This window comes from Poeciliopsis prolifica, unplaced genomic scaffold, assembly GCF_027474105.1.
Source record: "Poeciliopsis prolifica strain line A6 unplaced genomic scaffold, Auburn_PproV2 SCAFFOLD008, whole genome shotgun sequence".
NCBI classification, from domain to species: domain Eukaryota; kingdom Metazoa; phylum Chordata; class Actinopteri; order Cyprinodontiformes; family Poeciliidae; genus Poeciliopsis; species Poeciliopsis prolifica.
This window is the reverse complement of record NW_026562383.1, coordinates 13,125,616-13,144,929: the sequence shown is the minus strand read 5'-3', so window position 1 is coordinate 13,144,929 and position 19,314 is coordinate 13,125,616. Positions and strand designations below refer to the sequence as shown.

General features: G+C 37.7%; 1 protein-coding gene across 1 annotated transcript in view; it reads left to right on the top strand.

Annotated features, from left to right (window-relative positions):
• Positions 1–2,619, top strand: part of cdh2 (cadherin 2, type 1, N-cadherin (neuronal)) — a 70,751-nt gene extending 68,132 nt beyond the window's left edge. The window contains exon 16 of the mRNA XM_055032964.1: positions 1,062–2,619. Within this exon, the coding sequence (XP_054888939.1) occupies positions 1,062–1,268 (207 nt within the window). The 3' untranslated portion in view covers positions 1,269–2,619. The remainder of the gene's footprint in view (positions 1–1,061) is intronic.
• Positions 2,620–19,314: the final 16,695 nt, after the last annotated feature.

Here is a 19,314-nt window from a genome sequence, read left to right as displayed (position 1 = left end):
GGTTTACAGAGCTGGATATCTATAAAATATTAAACATGTTTTGAGCTAGATGGTAGATGACATCCTATCAGAGCTATACTGACATGGCAGAGGAGGGCAAGGGGCTCAGTCACAAGGGTTATTGAGAGAGAGAAAAATTCTACCAACCATCTGAAGCTGCCAGTCATGCTTTTGATCTAGAAGCAGACTTTTCTACATCCTAGAAACATCAGGATGATCTGAGTAAAAGCAGAGGGCTCTCAAAGGAGCAGGCGAGTCTGATGAGTCCTGGCAAGAACCTCATTTCTTAAACAAGTGGAGGGAGACCCGCTGAAAGGTTTTACGGTAAATTGGCTTGTTTGTGAGAAGTGGCACTTGAGAGAGAGCAATGTTTATGTGGCCTCAATCCTTGGTACAGGCAGTTCTGTGGTCTGATCTTCACATCCAGCAGCTGAGATGTCCACACGTCCAGTGTAAGACTCATGTGAGTTGGCTCACGTGAAAAATGCTTGTTTTTAAAAATGAAATCAAAGCTATCTAATCTGCCTCTAAAATATTACTGTAAGTTAGGAGATAAAATGCTCTGATCAGAATTTAACAAATGTCTAATTTCCAGATGCCTGTAGATGCCACATTTTTATGCAAAAACAAAAAATAAGAACCATGGGGAATTCTCCAGCCATTAGAGTGCTGGGACGAATGGTTTAGTGTTGCACAGATCAACTAGCTTTTGTCAAAAAGCAAGTTATTACAAAAGCTGTATGAAAAGAACAGTGTTGTCATCTACAGTGAAATGATTTCTACACCAAGATGAGCTTCAAGGACAGTCTAAGAGGGAGAATCCATTAATTGCACTAAATGAGACATGTCTTGTGGTATGACAAAAGGAAATTGGAAGTGTTGGATTGTAACAATTTTCATGACATTTGAAAGAAAAATTTGACAAGGCTGAAGCCTGAGAACATCACAATAATTGATCTATTGATGTATTTACATTATGTTGCGTGTGTGTGTTTTTCATACATTGCATATTAAATATAAATCTTGATGTATTGTTTTGTTTGTTTTTTTTTTCTGCAAAGGGACTGAAGGCAGCTGACAATGACCCCACTGCTCCTCCCTACGACTCCCTGCTAGTGTTCGATTACGAGGGCAGCGGCTCCACGGCTGGCTCTCTAAGCTCGCTCAACTCCTCCAGCAGTGGGGGCGACCAGGACTACGATTATCTGAACGACTGGGGCCCTCGCTTCAGAAAACTGGCAGACATGTACGGCGGAAGCGACGATTAGGAGACGCAGGCTCACCTTGACGAATAAAAAGTTGCGATTTTTTTTAAAAGAATGAAGAGAAGGAAAGATTTCCCATTGAAGGACACATACAGCTTCTGATATTCCCATGAGAGTGATAGAACTGTGACTGAAAAGATACAAATAATAAACATGGATTTCAGAATTTTTTTCTAAAAACGAAACAAAAAAAAAAAAAAACCAACCTAGGCTTATTGTTGTAGTCTACGCATACATACGCTTGTCGAAAGATTAGGCACAGCCTGTGCTCCAAGTATGAAGGATGTGGGGAGATAACGCTCGGTGGACTGTCGCCACTCAGATTGTCGGTATTGAATGCGCTCAGTTAAACTTGAATTTCACAGTACAGAAGCACTGGGATATAATGTGCCTTTTTGTACATTTTTTTGGATCTAAATGATTAGTTTTATGTTCAAGGCTTTAATGGTACTGACTTTTGGAGTGATTTCAAACAAAGTATGTTACACTCTGGTATGCTTCTACGTGCTTTTTTTCTTTTCTTTTCTTTTGATTACCCAATGCTCCTGTTTTGAAGAAGGAAAATGATCAAGAGCAGCACTGTACAGTATGCTAGACCTTTAGCGTTTCTCACTAAAAAATTTTAATCATGCAGCTGGTTGCAAATAAAGGGAGTTATAAATCACACTTTTTGTAGCATTTTTTTTTTTTTTGGTTTCCTTTTTATTTTTTTTTCTTTTTGAGGTGATGTAGTACTTTACAAATGCAACAAAAACTGTTTTGGTCTGATCTATGTACACTTAATTTGCCTTAGTCATGATCTGATATTTTCAACATTTACTTCACTGTAAAAAGATGTGTGTTTGTGTACATACTGTTTTGTTTTACTTTCTCTTGTTTTTTTTTTTTGTTTGTTTTTTTTTTTCTTTGGATGTAGTATTATGAAGCAGTTTCAAACTTGTAAATGTATAATTTGGATAACAAATTCAAGTTTTTTGCATGTTTTTATCTTTTCATGACAACAAAAATTAGAAAGAAAAAAAAACTGTTTCCCAAATTTATTTAAAAGTAAAAAAAATGCAATTCTGGGTGACATTACATGTGTAGAAGTTAACGTTTTTGTTGGAGTTTTTTTGTATGAAAAAAAGAAATAAAAAAAATAAAATGACAAAAAAAAAATATCAAAGTAGTGATCTTGTCAGCACAACATTTGAATTTGTACCAAAAAAGGGGGAGTGGGCTGGGTAACATGCTAATGGGCACTGACTAATGATTCAGCTTTAAGACTGGAAAAGGTTTTGGTGTGTACTGGAACACAAATTATACATCTCTGACCCCCAATCATCCAAATAAAATGCTGATTTTGGAGCTGAAAGCCCCTGTTTCTTCATTTCTTGTATTCAGAGGCTTAATTACTTTTTGAGTTGTGTAGTCTGAGAACAATAGCCTTCCCATAAAAATAGCTGTGCACGACATTTTGCCAAAGGCGCCAATAAATCATTTACACCTTTTTCTTGTTTGCAGAGATTATAGAAAACAAAATGTATATATATTTAAACCTTTGCATGGAAGTTTTGTTGCTTTGGGGCTTTAAACTAAGCGGTACATTCAAGATGCAACACTGTGACCCCTAGTCAAGGGCAGAAACTTGAGGAAAACAAACTCACCCCACACCTGTCTGCTATATGGAATTTGAGGTCAAGTCAGATTAGACTTGACCTCGAGATGAAGATTGTTTGCTAATCCCAAAGCCGCCTCTTAAGACTTCCATTTGTATTTTCTTAGGGTAGAAAACAAGAGTCACTTGGAGAAATCATTTCAGCCGTTGGATAATAAAAAATTCCCTGCTTCCTCTTTCCTTTTCTGGCTTTAGGTTCTCTTACATTTAGTTGTGTTCAATTGTGAAAGACTAAGTAAAATGAGATGGCAAATTCTAGTTTGCTGATGTTTTTGTTAAAGATCCTCATCAGACTCCTTCGAGAGCCACTGAACCCTTGTTTTCAAGTGACCTTGTGGTGTGCAGAGCTTATCTGAGAGTGTGCACAGCTCTGCACTCCATTTCCTATAGTTGACACAAAGTGTTACTCTGCAGAGCGAGATTTAATGTTGAAAAAACAAACTGTCTGACCTCCAGGTTCTGTTTCAGCTGCAGCTGATTCACATTTGTTCAGTCGAGCCACTTCCATTTTACCTTGAGGTTTTCAAACAGAAGCAATTCCCTTTGTCTTTCCTTTTGTCTCCACTCACTTAATGGAAGGGGTTAACTTTTGACTAACTCCTTTTGCTGGCTTTGATCTTGAGCCAGCAGACATGTGTTTAGTGATTCAACATTTTAATGAAGTTTCCACCGTGTGCACTGAAGCAGCACATACTTTGAGTAGATGGTGCACCATTAAAGAAGTAGTTTGACATTTTTAGACATCTGCTTGTTTGCTTTGTGAGGCCTAGATGAGTGAATGAGGGCTATTAAATTACACACATCTGTCCATTGTAGAACAATAGGCAGCAGCTGGAGAACACACAAAAAGTGGAAATGGGAAAAGAAAATAAATGGGGATCACATTTCCTACACCCTGAAGTCATAGCTAAAATTATTTGACCTAGAGTTATTAGTTTACCATCTTCTCATGGTACATTCTTGTTCACAGCAGCTTCTTTTTGCTCCAGAAAAAAATGTTGCGTTACCTTGCATTTTTAAAGGGGCACAATGTTTTTTTTAACAGTAAGTGGTTGTTGCTGCCAGACAGGCTTTCTTGAGTATTTCAGAAACTGTTGATCTTCTGCAATATTCATGAACAGGAGATAAGCAATATTGAAGTACAAGCTAAGAGTGGGAAACTGGGGCTTTGATTCACACAGGTTCACCAAAACTGCAATATATTTGAATAAAAAGGTATTGCCTGACTCAAATGCTCACCACGTCAACTGTGACATTCAGATCATATAGCGAAAATTTGATGTAAACTTAATGATTCAGCAGTACAGGTCCTTATATCAGGTAGGATGGATTAGGTTGTAGCTGGAGTTTCAGTGCAGAAGGCACATTTTCTTGCCACATGTTGGGGCCCCTCAAGGAGTCTGATCAGTACTGATCTAACATCTATAAATGTACAGCCTACCTTGAGGCTTGCCTGTTCCATACCTCCATGGCGTCAGGCAGCATATCCATTTTCTGATGGTTACCTGCAGAAGGATAATGCACCTGGTCACAAAGCTCATCTGGAACATAATTTGGATAATTTTAACTAAATTAAAACCAGAAACATTTGGTCTGATTTGACTTCAGAAAAAAAATTGTTTTTGGGTCTTTTTATTCAGTGTCTTTTTATTCAATGTACAGTTGAATCTGGTTTCAACTGTACATAATGATAGTTATAGTACATAAACTATCACTATCTGCCTGTGTTACGTTTCCTGCAGAGAACATTATCCCTCGACTCTCTACAACAAAATGGCGGTGAAGATATGACCCTCTTTTACAGGCCAATTACTTGCATCACCCACATACCCCAAAACGTACGTATTTTACACAAATGATGTCAACGCTGCTGTCGATGGATATAATGTGGCATCAAACTCACTGCTTCTAAATTCCCTGTTGGCTCACAGTGGAAGTTACCTTTAGCTCTTCATGCAGCCTTGGTCTTTGTATAAATAGGAGCAGGACACAAAAAAGTTCAGGCCTGTATTGAAAAGGATTAGCTATGTCGACTTCAGTTTCTAAAGAAAACAATTTGTCAAATTGCTGCTCATTTTAAAATCGCATAGAGCTTCTACAAAGTCTGCTTTGTAAGTGTTCATATCGCTGTCCCTTTCTTCAGGTCACAGGGTGGTTTGTGATTATTATCCAGCAGTCCTATACCAAATAGGTTCAATGTGAAATGTGTTGCAACCCAGAACATAATTGAATAGATGATCTCACAAAAGGTCTTTTACCGGCTGAAAAAACAGATTCCACCTTAAAACTTGGAAACAACCCTTTAAGACCAATGAGATGGTCTTATGAAGAAAAGCTGCATGTGAGAATCTTTTTCTTTTGTTGATGTCAGTGTTAAATGCTAAACTTTTTCTTGCAGCATCAGAATAGTGCATGGTTAAGACTCTATCTGCCCTTGCTGTAACTCGCCTATGAGATTTCCCGCCCCTGCTGTATTGTCATCATGATGTTGAGATTGCCCCAACTGGTTCAAATCCACCAGGCAGTCAGGTCTTGTTTCTTTCTTCTTCCTTTTCCTCCACCTGCTGAGGGTGGAGAAAAAGAATTGATATTCCTGCACCCCACTTCAATTTCACAACATGGATTATCCCCGAAGGTACGCTGGCAATCTAAGAGAGACTAGGACATAAAGGCGACTACTGCACACCTCCCTCAATATCCGCACTGAAAACATACAGCGCTCTACCTTTTATAGATATGTGCTGGGAGAGTCTGTAATAATGCAAGAGTGGAAACTGCTTCAGTCAGGAGTGCTGCTTGAAAGCTTTACAGAGGAAATTAAGGAACAATGTGGAATGTTTTGAGGATAATAATCATTGAAATTGGCAGCCTGAGCCGTAATTAATGACCATCGTGTGAGAGGCATGTTTTCGTTGTGTATTTGCAAGATGGTGCAGTGAGGTCGGGTGATATAATTGCACAAAACGGTGTCTCATTTACACATTTCAGCTCACTGAAGAATGGATAAAAATAGTAAACGGCAAGCATGTTTAAATAGGCAGAAAATGATTTGCTAAGCTAATTAAGTCGGGTAGGAATGACACCATTTTGCTCTGCCAATATCTGTGAATACCTTCTACATACAAACTGCACAATAATAAAAAATAGAAAAAAAAAAGAAGAAAGCGAACACCTCAGTAATACAAAACGATGAATAAATAATAAATGTGTTATCAGCTGCTGGCTTTCTGTCTGTGCTTTGTTGTCTCTCGTAGAGTGAAACTTGGCTCTGATGCTCACTCTATCTTTTCATTAGATGCTGCAATATGTGCTGGTAGATATATTTTTTTATCATTATTTTTTTCAGGTTTTATACAAAATATTAACTTCAAATGTGAGGAAAAAGTCGGTCCGCAATGCTCGGAGCACTCCAGGGATGTTCTCCAGGGGAAAATGGCTGCAGATTGCCTGTTCTTACAAGCACCCCAGGGCTGCTTTTATTGACTGTGAAACAATGCTTCCACCAGCGACTCCTCACCGCAGCAGATTTACAAGACAGCCATCCTCAGCTCCCCATCCTGTGTGTCTGCGAGAAAGTGTGAGTGCTGAACAAGTATAACAGAGAGAGCCACCCAACCTCGGTGGATGAGGGTGGGGGTGTCGGTAAACATGCAGAATACAAACCAGAATCCAATGCAAACCAGCTTCTGAGTTATGCTGCCTGTGACCTTTGGTGGACTTTGAAAAGATGGATGCCGCCCAGGCCATCGATAGAAATTTCTGGCCCTGAGCAGCAAGAACATATTTCATATGAATTCTCAACCCCGGCATGCTACCTTTGAATGAATAAGTGAGTAGTCTGGATGACAGCGAGTGCTTACCAGGGCACATGCACTCTTTAATGTATTTGTGCATGGACCCAGTCACTTGTGTAAAATCAATCAATTTGATTTCTACACAGCTGTCCTCCAAATGCAATATGAGATCAGTGTGTTTGCATTTCCTCTACACAAGGAGTGAAAGGAGGCCTGTTCTTCAATCAAGCTTTTCTTCCATCCAGCCTTGATTGACTGTGCTTTGAAAAAGAATTTTGGCCCTGAAAGATTTATTTTATTTTTTTGTCACAAAAAAATGTTTCAGTTTCAATATCACACAAAATTGTCTGACTTCAAATAAGGATTTTACTTATTGAGGGAAAAAAAAACAATATAAAGCATCTTGTCTGTAGCTGAAAACATAATTCCAACCACTTTTGAAGTCTTCAATGTATCTAAAAATTCAGGAACTGATGACAATCAAAGTAACTAAGATTAGCAGTCCAGAAGGAGAGTTTTAAAGGGACCATATTATTATGCATTTTTAATGCACATAGTACCATTTATTGCACAATCAAGCAACCATGTTACACTTCAGCTGTTATAAAATGATGTCAGAAGTGACTTAAAAGAATTTTGACATTGAAATTTGACGCCTTGAAATTGGGCCATTATCTCTTTAAGAAGTGCCAACTCCTTGAGACACTCCGCCTTCAGCGTGTTGTCACAGCAATGCTTCTTTTTATGCCTTCAAAACTGTTTTTAGGAGCATTGCACTGAGAAGTATTTTGTATGCTGAGCTCAGCAAACACAGTTCCACCAGGTGTTTGATAATTGCTGCTGCCACTAGTGGATCTCGGTACAGATCGGGGGAGTGAAAGCTCAACTGGGGGCTGCAGCTCCAAGAAGGGGCTTTGTAGAAAGCAAGTGTTTAGGCACCTCTGAATGACTGAAGTATTCTTCAAACATGCATGATAGAATCAAAGCAACAATTCAGGTTGGTGAGTCCAGAAGATTTTGGGGTCCTCGACTTGATTAAAAAATTTTTGCTAGTACAGAGAACTACAGAATGAGACATTATCCACAAATGTAGAAAGTACAGAACATAGGAAAAGCTTTTAAGGACCGGCTGGCTTACAAACATCTGTATATCATCAACTCATCCAAGAAGTCAGTGGCATCCATGGACTGTCGGAACAGAAGCTGGATATTTTTGGAAGAAATGCTTCTTTTTTACATCGGCCACAAAACTAAAATAGATCAGATAGATCACAAGATGATGGTGGTGTGGTGGTATGATGGTTTGATGCTGCATTTCTGTGTCAGAACCTGGGCAAAATGTCATAATTGATGAAGCTATGAATTCTGATCTCCGGATAAAAATCCGACCAGAATGCATCCAGCAATTTTATGGCACAACCAGATATATGGTGTGCTGGTAAATAATTTTTCATGTGGACCACGAAGGCTTGGGTAGCTGCATTTACTGTGTAAATGAAATCATCATTTGAAAACTGTGTTCGATTTAATCCTATTATCTTTGTTTGATCATCTGGAACATTTAAGAGTAACTAAAAAAGGAAAACCATAAATCCTTGGAGAACAAATGCTTTTTCAGAGCATTGTGCTGCCTCCCATTGCTTTGTTTTGTTCTAGATTTCAGCTGTATATCTCTCCAGCCGCTCACCCTCCGTCCCAGCTGATATTGTTCTCTCTCTGATCCATCAGCTCTCGTTTATCAGGGCCCACCCATTCCTGCTATTAGTCTCCGTGCATACACAGCCCCTGACGGTGTGGTCACACAGCCAGCAGAGAGGGCACGGGTCGACGGTGCGAGAAACTCTGAGACAAAAAAAGAAAAGAAAAGAAGAAAGATGATCGCCTTTTCTCTCAAAAGATGCATATCAGCGAAGCGGGGGATTTTCAGCTTGTACGCCAATGTTCAATGTCATTTTCTGCCGCCTGTGAGTGCTCAGAAGGCATTTCTCATCTTGCTGTGGTTTCTCTTGCATGAATGGCTGAGCGGCTCCACAAAAGGATGTGTAATCATAAACCATGGAAACACATTAAAAGACACCCAGACCATCTATTTTCCTCATTTAATTTTACTCACACACAAACTCACTAACTTTTCTTTACCACAGCTGAAAGCGGCTAAGCAGAGCATTCACATTTAGCAGCTGCTCACTCTTAAGAAATACTTTTGATATTTCTATTCTCCTGCAAAATTGAATATGCAAGAAAAGCAAGTGAAAGCAGGGAGGGCATAGTGGGAAACAAGTGAGAGCCTCAAGATTTATTCATGCTTTTAAACACTTGACATCCCATCACCCTGCTGTCGTTGTGGTTTTGAGTCCCTCCTGGCCAAATTCTCACAATAGCTGGGTCATTTTTTGCAACCAGTAACAAATTGGTTATGGTGTTTTGTGCCGACGGCAGTGCAGAACCTCCGTGATCAGTGATTTACAAATGCGCTGATGGGGAGATGGTTCTCAGATCAATGTGTAGCTAATTACACAGTGTGTTGGCGACATAACTGTCTGTATGAAGGAGAAAAGAGGGCACTGGGTTGTCCTGACTTTCCCGTCTGCTGACTCCATTGTAGTCAGCCGTTTATGTGGATGGCTAAGAGCCGGAGTGATCAGCCATCATCCAAGTGGGAAACAAAACTCCAAAGCTTTGTCAGTTCAAAGGACATCAGTTTTCACTCACATGTTGTCAAAAAACGACAGGGTATACATCAATTTTACTGAGCATTAATCACCCTATTATTAGTTTGACATCTGTAAAATGTCTGTCATTGAGTGAATAACAGCTCTTTACTGTAAAGCAGAAAATGCTAATCATCAGTCAGCTCTGACAAATGTCAGCTGGTAACAGTAAGCAGTCATAAACTGGTAATTATAAGATCCCCTTTTTCTGCTTGACTTTAAAATTGAATTCGACAAATTCCCATAATTTAATAAATAACTTTAACTGTTTTTTTTTTTTTTTTTTTTTTTTGGCCTCTGCTGAAGTTGACTCCACGGCTCTCAGAAGGTGTAAAGCAGATTTGCACCGTGACTGGATGATGTTAAATTAGTTTTTACCCTTTATGGGCTAATTCCTCCTCAGATCAACATTTTTCACAAATGCCTGCTTCTTTTGGATTTCGCTCTTTGCCCTCAGCGCTGAATAGAGACAAGCTTCAAAAGCAGGGTGGCTGACAGTGGGGATAGCTTTGCTCCTGGTTTAGTGTCCTTTTGAACTCTTTAATCAAAGCATCAGCGCATACGGAGATTCACGGCAGCCCCTGACTGCTGACCTGACTGCATTTGTATTAAGAACCCTTTTAATCTGATACTCCCAAATCAAAATCCAGTTCACCCATATTATTTCCAAGTGTAGAAGGCCTCCGAGGATTGTAAAAGAAAATTAGCGATCCAACACTAACACATTGCAAGCAGAACAAAGAGTGCAGCAGACAGGCCAGAGTTTGGATTGTGGAGAAGTTTAAATCCCTCTGAAAAAATGTAACAGGTATAGAACGACTGCAAAACAGCAAAGATATGACCATCAACCAAACCTGTAAAGCTAGAGGATCCGCAGAGAACTACAGCTTCAGTGGGACAATCTGTTGACAGGACATTAGTCAAGAACCAGAGCCGTGTTTGGAATGGCTTAGATTAAACAATATTCATGTATCAGAGTAGTCCAGACAAACACTGGACCTACACAGACACTCTTCACCAAATCTGTCTAAACTTGAAGTATTTTGTAAAGGGCACAACAATTCAGAGTCTAAATGTGAATAGACTTACCTCTACACTAAACAAGATGCTTATACAGTACTGATTTCTAGCTTTTTTCTTGTAAGAAATGTTACCGGAAGCTTACTATTAATATACTTCAAAAGCTTTCAAAGTTGAAAGTCAAACACACTTTTTGTTCTTTATAAAGCTATAATAAATCTTCAATAACTTTTTCATACAACATTCATCTCTTTTACCATAATAATTTTAGTTCCTGTTTTTTTTTTCCTTCCCTGTTTTTGTCCAAGCGAGTATTTTTAGCACAAAGAACAAAGAGTAAAAGTGGCTTACAGCACAAAGAAGAATGTTCTTCTGAAACAGTGAGAGGACTCCCTGCTCAACTTGTTTATTCCATGGAAATATGTTATTGTGGGTAAACGAATACTCACACAGAGACACAGAGACCAGCTGGTGCTCCGTACAACAGGGCTGATGTAGGTTTTCTGCATGTTGCTGCAGCTGAATTCATGCAAACCCCCCAAAATGCATGACATCAAAGAAATTTATTCATAGGAAAAAATAAAAACAATATACACAGACAGTGGAAATTACAGGACACATGTACAGCTGGGTCCTTTCCATTAATTGCAGAAATTTGGCTTCTTAAACAGATCAAGCTAGTAGTTAGTCCAAAAAAAAAAAAAAACTAAATAAAAAAACTAAATAAAAAAAAACATATATTCTGCTTAATTTATTGGACATGTTTCAAAGCAGTGAACAACAATTTACCAACTGAAGTTTAGATATCTGGATGACTTAAGGTTTTTGACAAATCTACATCAAATATACATTTGCTGGAAGATAAAACTTCACATAAAAAAAAGAAAATCAATAACCTCTCCGAAGTACTCTACAACAGACAGTAGAATAACTCCAGCTTTCAATAAAAAGAAAAAAAGCTACAAAATTGAAAAAACATATTGGATGATTATTTTCCAATTCATCTCCATTGTACCATGAAGTTTAGCTGAAGCAGAAAGTTTTTGTAACCGTCAATGGAATAAAGTGAAACAGGAGAAGTTTACCTTTGGTTTCTTTTAGGAACATTGTGAATAACCAAATAAAGCAGAATTAGTTAAAGAAACATAAGCTCAGAGGGCAGGTAATTTAAAAGTGCTTTCAGCATGTTAAAACTGCAGCTAAGCTGCTGTTTAAATTGTCAACATACCTGTGCTTGAAGGAAGTCCAGGAATGACGCTGCTTACTCATCGGCAACACAAATAAATTTGAAATAGCTGCCATTTCACAAAGCTGGGAGACAGGACTGCTGCTCAGCATTGGCTAGTCTGAGTACCAAACCTAAAAAAAACTGTCTTTCAGAGCTAATGAGTGTTGTAAACACTTTACCATATTTAATATTGTAAACATGTTTTACTCCATTTGCAATAAATAAAGCTCTTTGTCAAGATTGGAATGGATGTGTAACTGAATAGAAATTCCATGTTTGTAAAGTGGTTCGTAACAGGATCTGTTGTAAATTGGCGCTAAGTGAATTTAATTGAATTAGGTGAAAAAGTCATTTTCCCTAAACCTAACAATTACTTGTGCCACCTTTGTGGCATCATTTACCATCAAGTGTATTCAGTCAGTGAGTCACTGTGGAGAAATTCTGACCCGTTCTTCTTTACAAAACCGATTTAAGTCCTTTTCAAGGTTTTCAGACTCAAAATGAGTTTCCTTAAGCTCATATGATAGCAATTCAATTGGATTTACATGCAAACTTTGAATAGGCCAACCCAAAAGCTTAGTCATCATTCTTGAGAAGGTATTTCCAAAAATTACTACACTACATCAGTGTGCTTGAGCGTAAGGTCACAAACTGATGTCTGAGTATTCTCTGACAGAATTTTGTGGAAGACAGCAGCATTCACTTTTACATTCCCATACAGTCCTCAGTCCTAATACTGCTGACCACCACATTGGTCTGATATCATGGGAGGCACAACTTTTCCACTTTTGTCCCTGTTGTCCTCAGAATATTTTTTTCAGGATCATCTACATGTTTTTTTTTTTTTTTTTTTGTCTTTGCTTTATTAATCAAATATGAAACAAATCTTTGTTCTCTTTGGTCAGCAGTGGATTTCATCTTGGAACTCTGAGATGAATGCCACTTTTGAAAAAAAGTTTATTTTATGTTGTTCAACCAGGAACACTGACCTCAACTGAGGCAAGTGAAGCCTGCAGTGCTTTCGGTGTTTTTCTGGGATCTTTTACGACCTCTCCTGGGAGGTTCACTGCTGTTCTATGTTTTCTCTATTTGTGGATAAAACCTTTCGCTGTGGTTCACTGGAGTTCCAAACCCATAGAAACAGCTTGGTGAAATTTTCCCAGTTGCGCGATGTCAGGGTTGTCGTCTGGTTTTGCATGTCATTGGATCAGCACATAATGTGTTGTTTTCTAAAATCTTTTTGTCTGCTTCATATTGTCAGGCAGGTACTATTGAGGTGATTTCTTGATTCTGCATGTCGATTGATAATCAGGGATGGCAGTGTAAAATTGAACCAAGTTTTCCACTTATGAGAGTTAAGTCATTGCTTAACAAAAATTATATTTTTAGATCAAATCATGTCAGTGTGGATCCTTTTTATTAACAATAAATGAAACCATGTCATGACAATGTTGTTTTGTTTTCACTCTGGATATCTTTGTCTGACCAGAATATTTTTCTACTGGTCTCAGAGATATTTTAGTTTCTGTAGCCTTTCCCTTGTCCCCTAAACAAATACAGAAAAAAAAAAAAATGAAAATAACATAGTTAATGTAGCAGAACTTTATTGCATCTACTATTCAGTTGAGAATTAGTAACCACAATTGTCAAGTTCAAAGAAGTCCAAACTAGTAGATACATCTAAATGTACTAAAACTCCACTTATTCTATTTTGCTGTAATATTAAAACAACCAGACTTGCTGCATGGGTTTAGATTATGAAACTTGATTTATGAACATTGAAATTCTATTAATTGAATGAAAACAGTGACATGACAACATAATACAAGTACAGAATTAAGTTCCTATGTATCTTGACGTCTAGAATGGAAAACATAAAGTACAAGGATGAAAAACTCAGTTTTGCTAACCCAGGTGTGGATGAGACATTTGGGTCAGTAACCCAACAGCATCTTCACTGGGTCAATTCTTTCAGCCAGAATGGATGCGGGACCTCTTCACTCTCAGGTCCTTTTTTCAAAGTGCAACCAGAAATTTTTCATTTGAATTGGAGTCGAGGCTTTAAAATGTCAGATGCAATAGCTTGACCATGGTATGTTCAGCTTTTGTTGTAACAGTTTGACAGTGTGCAAGGAGTCGTTAAACTTTATATTGAAACCACTTTCAAGAGTTCCAATTTGTGGGCTGGTGTCTCAAGGAGACACATCTATACATGACTAATAATTATTCCTGCAATAATTGACCTTTCAGGTGTGAATATTTTCTGTTTTGACTTAGGAAAAAAAGCCCTTTATGCTGTCGGAAAGACGAAGTGAAGTTGCTGCATAAACTGGAGTCTTCAAAACACTGTTTTAGCCTTTTGAATGAATACAATGACAAAAAGCATTTTATTGCTCTGATTTGATTCAGTGTTTCAACTTTTAATAGGAAAATGTTTAAGACAAATACCAAAATAATTGAATTAAGGGTGTCACACTCATCTTAATTTTAGGCCATATCAAAAATCTGAATGTTCTTAAATAAACTCCATTCAAATACTCCTTTATCCACATCTGGATATTTTTCATCCAGATGTGTTTGGAATCTGTGGTTTATGCTGCTGTTTGCAAAGATAAACATAGTACCCTGAGACATTTGTAAACTGTTTTCAAAGTTGAACCAGACTTATGTAGGTCAAGTTAGGTTGACTCAAATGATGCTGATGAGCCTGTCAGAACCTTCTAAAACCGCAGCGTTGTTTTCACATATTTTTCAAGACATTTAAAGGCCAACTTGTTCTCATTCCCAAGGGCATAAAAACTGCTGTTCTCTCACAGCTGGTACCGTCTCTGAGGTATGTACAAGGTGTCCTTCGGTGCAAAAACTGTGATTCACTGACTACAGCAACATTTGATGCCAGAGCAAATGGTGTCTTGTGAGCAACTAACAACATCCATAAGAGGCAGGAGGCATGACAGCAAAAATATGTCACGAGAATTCTGTTTTGCAGACCTGTCTACGACTCCGGTGTCACTCTAGTGTGTTTCCATGCACAGAGTTTTGCAACAGAAAGCATATTTTCTTTGCTTAAAAGTCAGATGTTCTTTATGTCTTGCTCTGTAATATTGCTTGGTTAGGACCAAACAGAAAAAACTGGTGTCATCGGCTCTAAGATACTGCCGTACCAAAACGTCTCCTAAATACCCTTCCGTTATGTTGTGATGTTTCCCTTCTTATAAGCATCACTTCATCTGCAAAAAGAAAAGCAGAACAGAAAAGACAGATGAGGATAGAGGTGCCAAAACTGCGAAACCTATAAATGCTTCAGTTTATAAGCAAGCAGTTATGCAGGCCTGCCAACAAGAATAATTCATCTTCATGCTTTCAAAGCCCCAAACACAGCACTCAGACATCCAAAGAGACTTTATTATTGGTGTTCTCTGCATACAGGAAGCGGCCATGGACACAAACAAGAACAATATAACACCTCAAAGAAGAGAGCATGCCTGCAGTGTGCCCAATCATTTTCAGTGCTGTTGTCTCTGTAGGCATGTAGGCATTTATGTTTGGTGCACAGAGATGAAGTGCAGTGACTGCAGACTTGCCAACTGGGTCAGCTCCTGAGTGGGAAGTGAAAGCGTTAAATCAAAAGAGGTGGCCATTTATTCAGGCGGTCATCAGTTTAATTCTAAACTACAAATGTCATGAGAAGCTGCTTGGCTTCATGAATCCCTTCATGGCTAAAATTCTTTGTTCAATTATACAAACTAAATAACAATAAATATATATTATGATTAGGGGGAAAATATGGCAACCAGTTGTGGAGTGCACAAGAATTTTAGTTAATTTTTTTCACCTTTCAACACCAAGAGATGCTCAACATTCAATAAAACAGTTTGATTTAATTTATTTCAGTAGCAGTTTCAACCATAATTATTTGAAAATGCTGGACTGTTTTTGCATTTTAGGCTACTTCTTAGGGGTAATATTTATTTATTTTTCTGCAGATTCTCTGGTATTGAAATTATAAAACCAATATGCTAAGTTTGGGTTCTGTTGCTGTCCATTAGTACCTTAAATAGAAAACAGTGAGACATCATTAGGGCACATTAATCAATAAATGGATGAGAAATGCCAATTAATTTCTTGGTGTATGGTGACAGTTAAACATGCATGTCTGCTTTATAACAGTGTAAATTGGAAATTGCAAAGATTAACTGCATGACTGCGTGTGTGTGTGTGTGTGGGTGTGTGTGGGTGTGCCAGTGATTACAGGCGTGCGTTCTTGTCTGTCTGTGTGTTGTGATTGGAAAGCAATTTGTAGTGTTATGTGTTCTGTCTTGTTTTATTGTTGTATTGAATGTCCGTTTTCATGACCAGTCAATAGAACTGCAGATGTGAATTAGCTTTAGCTGCAATCTAGTAAAGTGTGTCAAATGGTGGCATTTATGTTTGAGTGGTACATCGTCCATTTTTCAGAAAAGTTTATTATCATTGAATTGGAAGCCAAGAACTTATTCAACTTTCTCAAAGGAAAAAAAGGTATCCAATTCGACCTGGACACCATGAAGTAGGGTGAAACAGTCTTCACCCTGGCTTTGTTAACTCAAAAAAGCCAGGATGGTGAAAAAAAACCCAACATTTTGGTATGTTTTGTCCTCTCACTTACATGGCAATGGCATTTTGACCCGGCTTCCAAATGAAATCTGTTAGAATGCAAACAAGATTGTTAACTTTGATTGTTAATGCAAATCAAAAACATTTACAAGCAATGATGTCAGTCACACCACCTTGCACTTTTGCACTTGGGCCTGGTTTTCACCCGTGCACAGTAAAACAACAGCAAGCATATCTTCAGATTATTTTATGGTTGGCCTGAAGTGTGAACAACTTCAAGAATTAACGAAACACAACGACAAACTTAAAAACGCAGCACAATTACAAATTAAAAAAACACAACAAGGTTAGCTAAGCACAACCACAAATTACAAAGACTCTGACATGAACAAAATGTAAGGCTTTAGCTTATTTGTTGAAAATATGACTGCTACTGGTGATGCAAATGTTGCTACTGCTATCCAGGCATAGTTAGAGTCAGAACATACTCAATGAAGCTTAGATTCATTCTTCTTTGTAGTTTGGGTAATGCATTGTGCTGTGACTGTTTTCCAGCCTTTATATTCCAGCTTTTCTGTAATTTGCAGAGAGAGCAAATGCCAGAATAGTTTCCATTTCTAAAGTTCAAAGTGGTGTCATCCACTTAGTAATGTCTCAGGTTTCTCTCTGGAAACTATGACTTCCATGTTAAAGTTGTGTTTTCCTAATTTCTAATTGTGCTCAGTTAATGTTATGTTTTCTTAATATGTAATTTGCTTACTTAATGTCGGTGTGTTTTGAATAGTTTGGTGTCTTTTTAAATTTGTAGTTCTGTTTAGTGAATTGCTGAAGTGGTTTGTACCGTATTAATTGGTGTTTTCAAGAAAAATCTATTCATTATTAAATGTTTCTACCATCAGCATGAATTCATAGATTATGTAGAAAAGTACATGAAGAAACCAGAATTTTATTTAAGGAAAGTGGCTGTCAGTTTATCTTAGCTTCGACTGGGTTGAGAGCACTGACCTCTCACTTCCAAGAGGGAGCTAATTGTAAATCCCTGAACAGACTATTGTTTTATACAAACATACCAGTTAACCCAGCACCCAGCAGTATATTGAGGGTCAAATACTTTTCACACTGGGTTATTTTAAAGTGTTTTCTCCTAAATATGAATAAAATCTTCATTTAAAAACAACCTTTTGTAATTACACAGGGTTATCCTCTTACAGTTATTTTGATGACTAAAATTTAAAAGTGTGACAAAAAAGGAAGAAAAAAAAGAAGGCAACATGTTTTCTCGACACTGTATGTCCCCAACTTGTCATAGAACAGAGACGCGTGGGAGTGCTGCAGAATGACCTTGTTTTTCTGGATTTCTAGATCTAAGCTCCGACATCACAAATGGCACGGCATTACGAACCAGCGCAGCAGAGAACAACAAAAAAAAAAAAAAAGCTGGATGATTGGCTCTCCCTCTTTGAGATGTCTCTGCTGTTTATCTGTCTGGTTTCCTACATGCACTACAACTCTTGCAGTTGCTTTGTTTCACTCTATGTTTTTTTTTTTTTTTTTTTTTTTTTTTTTTTTTTTTTCGCAAACTGTGCTTCTCCGCTGTAGCTGGTGTCATTTTGGAGACCCAGACCTGTCACTGTACAGCTTTTGAAGCCCAGTGTAGCTTCGTAGCGGGTCCATTTTAAGTAAAAGCCTGAGGGAAAAGATGTCACTCAGCATTTTTATTTGAAAAAACAAGAAGATGCACAAAAAGGGACAGAGAGGGAGAGAATCACTTCAGCCTTCTACATATCATTGACAACAGCTTGTAAGCAAGCAGTGTAATTCTAATTGAAGTTGCTAAGCCTAAAAAAATTGAATCTGTTTGCTCATTTTTTCAGCACACAATATATATTCTGTGGATCTTACAGAAGAGAGTCTGAAAGGGGATTAGATGTATAATCTCTTTTGACAATATCTCTACTAGCTGTAAAATGAGCCATTGTACACCAGTAGGGATAATCTTATCTCCAACTGAATGCACACAGGAAAATTCCTTAAATTACACCAGATATGAGTGCCATTTAATAAAACATACTGTTATACCAAACAATTTTTTTTACTAAAACAATCAAAAACAGGAAGCCATGTTGAGTTTGTCATAACTGTATATGTTTTTTTTTTATTTCCACAGAAACATAATGTCTGCTTCATTTCTGTGCAGGTTATGTCAAAAAAGATATAAATGTTACAAACACTCTATTGAGCACAGCATCATCAAGGACGATATTCATATTTGCACATTGGTAATGACCTTCTCATAAGTATCTGCTTCTTCTTTTTTTTTTTTATTTAATCAAAATGGTGCTTCATTAGATAAAATAAACATATAGTAAAGTCACATTCCTAATAGTGTGCTGATATCCCACTTCTGGATGTTAGGGAATGAAAGAGAAGATATGGTAATTTGTATCATACATTTCAGAAGCATGGCAATGTAATGTGTTTTAGATTATCTGAACATACAAAAATCAAACAAGAAAGAAATATTACATATGTGAAAATAAAGGACAGTATTGAAACGTTGGAAATACAGACTGCAATTAATCAACATCATGTTCCAACATTAATCAAAAGTAACTAAACAAATAGGTTTTTAGCCTTGAGTTAAAGATGTGTTTTAACATTTTTATTGTTTCCTGGAACTTTTGTTCCAGATTAGAGGAGCATAAATACTATATGTTGCTTCTCCATGTTTGGATCTGATTCAGTTCAAACAGAGTATATTTGAGCCAGAAGACTTCAGCCGTTTGGTGGAAAGTTGATGCAATCACAAAAGATGTTTAATGTACTTTGGAGCTAAGCCATGCAGTGATTCATTGACTATATTTTAAGGTCCATTCTCTGGGTTACAGAGACAATCTAAAGACTCTGTGACTGGGATAATTTGCTTTATTGCCTAGTTTTAGTGAGAACACGAGCAGCATTTTTGTGGATCAACTGCAGCTGTCTGGTTGATACTTTAGGCAGAACTGTGAAGACAGTGTTACAGTAACCAATTGAACTAAAG